At 40.1% G+C, this 6,000-nt stretch overlaps 1 protein-coding gene across 3 annotated transcripts in view; it reads right to left on the bottom strand.

Annotated features, from left to right (window-relative positions):
• Positions 1-6,000, bottom strand: part of ZCCHC7 (zinc finger CCHC-type containing 7) — a 134,059-nt gene that overhangs the window by 44,039 nt on the left and 84,020 nt on the right. For all 3 annotated transcript variants that reach the window (XM_079959506.1, XM_079959508.1, XM_079959507.1), the window contains exon 5: positions 2,477-2,647. In XM_079959506.1, the coding sequence (XP_079815632.1) occupies positions 2,477-2,647 (171 nt within the window). The remainder of the gene's footprint in view (positions 1-2,476; positions 2,648-6,000) is intronic.

Genomic DNA, 6,000 nt, shown 5'->3' with positions numbered 1-6,000 from the left:
TCCTTCCATTAAGTTAGAACTACTGTGAGTATACGGGGCATTCTAATACCGGAAGGGTACTTTTGGTTCTAAGCCACTGAATGAAAACAAATGTACACTAAAACTAAACCCCAATAATATTAAATCACTACTTTTTATAAATGGCATCGGTCTGACGTTATTGATACCTCCATTCTAGTCTGGGAGGTGTTTCCAAAAAGTGCCCGATCAAAAGAGCCTGCTTGAGTCAGTGGTCCATTCTGTTCTCCTAGTGGCCAACCAGCTGCCTATGGGAAGCCCCCAAACAGGATCTGAGCACAACATTCTCCCCACTTTTAATTCCCAGCAACTGGCATTCAGAGGCATAATGCTTCCAACCATATGAGCCAACTCCTAGGGGCCGGGGTCCCTTCACCCACCCATTAAAATATTTGAGGGGGCCAGGCCCCCAAAGTTAATGAGCACTGCCATGCAAATGGCGTGTGTGAACCGTGTCTTGTGATTGATTATGTGGGGTGAGGCTTACCTAGGTCCCTCCAGTATTTTATTCAAGTTGGCAGCCCTTCCTCCAACACAGGAGGTAGAAATGAATGACAAAACTCCAAATACATTAGTTATTTCAGTGCTGAAATAAATGTGACCTACTCCCAAATAAATATGGCAAGGAAGAGACGTTGCACTATCCTCGAAAGCATGCACTTGCCAGAAAATTGTGTGAGTGTGTTAGTCTCCACACAGAGGATTTTTTGGGCTCTTCAGAAATGGAAATTCTGACCTAGACAATTTTAGATTCTTCCTCAGCATGTGAGCCTGATGTAGATTCCAATAACCCAAGTGATGGACACCTCTATGCAAACACCATGCAGAAGTTTAAGATCGTAACAGGGCAGGTGTCAAGAATGACAACCAACATTTTCAGATTTGCATGAATTTTGCCTGTATAGTTTAAAAGCTATTTTGCGCTCAGGTCTTGCTTGCAAACTTCCTGCTGATCCCTGTGAGAAGAGCATGCTGGACAAGACCGTTGATCCAACAGGCTACTCTTTTGTTAAATAATTGCACAATAAACAGAAACTGCCCACAAAAATCATCTTGGAGCAATCAGAACTTCCCATATTTATGAAAAAAACCAAGAGGCAGCACACTTCCTACAACCAGACCTCCCACATTCTTGGGTATATCTAGCATATTTTAGACTACTCCTGCAGACATCATCTCCATAGCATTGCTGTTAATATACTAAGAAGGTTCTGGTGCAGATAACTTAGCTGAGAAAGCTAAAAGATTGGGTTCACACACAATATCTGCTCAGCTCCTCCCGAAGACAATTTCTCCCCATTTGACTTAATTGTAATTAAGAATACTTCAGCACTAACATAAATGAACCTTGGTTATAAAATTTATATACAGGCTGTGCACAATCATGCACACATGTTAGTCCTGATATTCCAACACACTCTAGTGTGACTAAGTAATAGAACACAAGACAGAGAAGACAGGAGACTTTCTTTTTAATTGATTGGCTCAAAAGGCTCAGGGAGCACTCCTCTGGTCCCCCTGCAAAGGTGAAAATTTGAACCAGGAATTTCCTAATTCTGTTCTCAGTCTTTTATTCACTATACTTAACTAGAACTCGAGCTAGTTAGGTACAGTGGTACCTCGGGTTACATACGCTTCAGGTTACAGGCTCCGCGAACCCAGAAATAGTGCTTCAGGTTAAGAACTTTGCTTCAGGATGAGAACAGAAATCGTGCTCCGGCAGCGCGGAAGCAGCAGGAGGCCCCATTAGCTAAAGTGGTGCTTCAGGTTAAGAACAGTTTCAGGTTAAATATGGATCTCCGGAATGAATTAAGTACGTAACCTGAGGTACCACTGTACATGCAAGATCCTTTCATAATTAGACTTCATGCCTGTATCCATGGTGACCAAGTCCCCACTCGCAGCCTGTACAACAAATTCAAAAATGGCAATTCCATTTTAAAAGTAATTTTAAAGATGTATGTAATGATTTAAAAATGTACTGACATTCCACTGAATGTCAGCAATTCTTCATGAATTTTATGACATTCATTTTTTTATGGGCAAATGTTTACAAATGAACAAAACAAACAAGGAAAAACGTAATTCCACATCCTGAATAGTCAGGTATTGTTAAGGAAGTACAAAATTTGCTCAAAGTTTCAAAGAAATGCTCAAATGCAATCAACACAGAAAGAATACAAAAGAAGAATACAGACCTGCCAGATTTCAACGCTGCCAGATTTCATTTTTGCATTCTATTTTTATTACTTCATCATCAATCCAAACATTATGAAGATACAGAAAATATTAATTGTACATAGAAATCTGTGTGTGCACAGAAATACCGCCTACTGGACACAGTTCTATAAGTGGGAGTTTAGGTGGTTGCCCCAACAAATTGTGACAAGCACAAGTGGTTCTGAAGAGAGAAACAGGGAAAGAAATATGGGGTAGCTTTGGTTAACTGTGTACTCACGTCTGCATAATGGCCTCTCATACCACAGCGGTTACAATGTTTTTTCCAGTACGTTCTCTCAAGGCAGTCTCTCGAGTAGTGTCCAGGCAAACAACAATTTAAACAAAAACGTGCAGGACAGCTGTTTTGTTGGTGACCTCTTTCGGAACACAGACAACAAGGTGGAATTTTCTGTGGGAGAAATACAAAGACAGGAAATTCAAATGTCTGAACCATCTGTAGAATTTAAATTAAGTAAAATGCACAAGGAAACTATGGCAAAATCACACTGAGAGCCAGAACGAACCATTATCACTTTGCTTAAGGCTTCCTACCTACATGATTTATTTAAATTTATAGTATGCCATCCTGTGATAGCTGCCTGAGGTAGCTAACAGCAATATATAAACACAATATAGAAGGAAACAATCATTAAAAGCCATAAATAAAGCCAAAAGCAGATAAACAACAAATAAATTTAAAACAGCAATAAATGAGAAATTATCAACCAAAACCCAAATTGTCTTAGCAGGCCAATATATCTATATTTATCCATCTCTGTGTGAATACTTTTGTCTGTCAATGGAAGCTCAATTCCCTGTGAACCAAGGTGCTGCCACCGAGAAGGCCCTTTCTCATATCTCTGCCAAACACACCTCAGAAGCTGGTGGAACATAGAAAACTGGTTTCTCTCGAACACATTAAGATTCAGACAGGCTCATATATGAGAAAATGGTATTTTATATAACCGAGTCCCATTTAGGGCTTTTAAAGGTCACAACCAGCACTTTGAATTGTGCACCAAAATATACCAGTAGCTAGTGAAACTCTTAGAAGGGGAGGCATTCTCACGATAACTGGCCCTGTCAAAAATCTGATTGCAGCATTCTGTGGTACCAATGCTTCACCCAATTTGCCACCTTAAACGTTCAGGGCACACTGCCCACACAATGTTGCCTATAAAACTCTAAAGCACCTGAAAATAAAATCAAAAGACATACATGCAGTATATACCTTCAACCACTAAAGTTGTTGATTTTTAAAGTGCAGCACAATGCAGCCAAATACAGACAGAAATAAGTCACTGCTGTTGTTTTTAAAAGATCAGCAGCAGTGATGTGACTCTGAATATCTATCTTCCTGGGAAGGATGTTTCAAATGTTATGGCCACCACTGAGAAAGCCCTGTCTATAGTACCTGTTTGGGCAGGCTGACAAAGGCTAATCTATGTTTTAGCAAATGATTTTTAAAAGCTGGTTTTGAATTTTGGTGTTTTTCTTATGGCTTATAAGGCAATGAACCAGAGCGGCACGTGCTGCATCTTCAGTCTCTCAAAAGAAATGAAAAATGTTGTGTGCCATTAACACCAGCCAAGGTATCAAAGCCTTTTTCAAATGAGCCTGGCATTTACTGAAGTCATCAAGCCAGGACTTGCTCAATATCTGCCCACCTTCAGAGGTTAGGCAGCTAGGTACCAGAGAATGATGTTTTATGTGGTTGCACTCTGACCGTGGAATAGCAGCCACTCAAAAAAAACCCCAATCTCTTTTTTCATTTTTACACCACGTTAAAATAGTTTCAGTCTGAAAGGGCTTTGATTGACAAACAAACTTGGGGGTAATTCTGTTTTTTATGTTTAAACAAAATAAAAGAAAAAAATTCCTTCCAGTAGCACCTTAAAGACCAACTAAGTTAGTTCTAGGTATGAGCTTTCGTGTGCATGCACACTTCTTCAGATACACTGAAACAGAAGTCACCAGACCCTTCTATATAGTGAGACGGTGGGGAGGGGTATTACTCAGAAGGGTGGTGGGAATGGGTGATTGGCAGATCAGCAGCAGTGATGAGCCTGTTGACGACTCTTAACGACTGCAATAGGTCTTACAGGAAAAAGCAAGGGGTGAGAAGGTGAAAAATGGCTTTGTCATGTATAATGAGATAAGAATCCAATGTTTTTGTTCAGACCAGGTCTCTCCATGGTTTTAAGTTTGGTAATAAGTTGCAATTCAGCAGCTTCTCTTTCCAGTCTATTTCTGAAATTCCTTTGTAATAGAACAGCTACTTTGAGATCTTGTATAGAATGTCCTGGGAGATTGAAGTGTTCTCCTACTGGTTTCTCTGTCTTGTGATTCCTGATTCCTATGTTTGTTAGCTTCTTATTAGTTTTAGTGTGTTTTTATTTCTTTAATCAGAAATATATATATTCGTCACCTTGTGATAAATGTGATACATGCATGCTTATTTTATATAAACAAATGTTTCCTAGCATTTTCAGAAAGTTTCCACAGAACTTCAGACACCTGTTACATGTTCATTGCCTAGAAAGTTAAGCAAAGATCATGAACACCAAGCGACAGATAACTTTCCAGAGAAGCTCCTCCCTGCTATTGCTCTTGATGGGAGTTCAGAGAAAGACGACCAGTCCTGGTATTTCCATGTGTGAACAACAGTTAACCAAAGAGGAAAGAAATAGTGCCTTCTCAGCAGCTTTAGATTCCAGTAGTTATTCCCATTTCCAAGGCCTCTGGTTAATGGGTTAGTTACCCTCTTACCCATGCCCACTGTATAACTGGTTTTCCTGGTGGCTGGTATTTTAAAAATATTTTTCTCCCTTCATTTCTACTTCTCTGGTGCCTACACCGATCCTGTTGAATCTGTAGCCACAGTGCAATGATATCTGTGCAAGCTCTCTATATGATGTGATTGTCTTAATGTTTGATGGACAAATTTTCAACACAGTGCAACCTGCAACTAAATTTTTTGCCCCCTTTTAACAAAATACACCAATTTTAACCATATTGTTTCTACTTCAAATATTTTAACAACCATTCTCCACAGACCTGGATCATCATGAAAACACACACACATGCATGCGCGCGCACACACACACACACACACACACACACACAAACTGCAGTCAATAAAATACAAAGACTATAAAGAAATCTAAAACTAGCTCACAAACTGATGAAGATTTATCTAACTTATGGTGAATCCACCAGTCTTGTGAGACCTGTCCTAAGTGTCTCTCTCTCTCTCTCTCTCTCTCTCTCTCTCTCCAATTCCAGGTTAATTGTTGCATTATTGCGGTGGAATCTGTGGGGCTGCTTCAGAAGATAATGTAGGAATCAGGTTTTGATTGAAACAGGTAGAGCAGATGACATCACCAGCCCTTTACCAATTGGCCAACAATTTGTTTCTGGGTTCAATTCAAGGTGCCGATTTTGACCTTTAAATCCCTAAACAGCTTGAACCAGAAAATAATTGATTCCCCTTATGTGAGCCTGCTCAAGCATCTGGTTCCACTTCAGAGGCCCTTCTCTGGGGCCCCCCACGACTGGAGGTGTGGCAGGTGGGCATTAGAGATAAGGCCTTTGCAGTTGTGGTACCCCAAATCTGAAACTGACCCCTAAGAGAGGTGCGCCTGGCCTCATTCCTGCTCATCAAAAAGCAAGCAGTAAACGGTTTTATTTCAGCAGGATTTTCAGAGACTCTGCATTTAGCAAGGATATTTGCTGGTGGTTTAAAATGGTTGCTGATAATTT

The sequence above is a fragment of the Podarcis cretensis genome, assembly GCF_951804945.1.
Source record: "Podarcis cretensis genome assembly, chromosome: 17".
NCBI lineage: Eukaryota > Metazoa > Chordata > Lepidosauria > Squamata > Lacertidae > Podarcis > Podarcis cretensis.
This window is presented reverse-complemented; position numbering and strand designations above follow the sequence as displayed.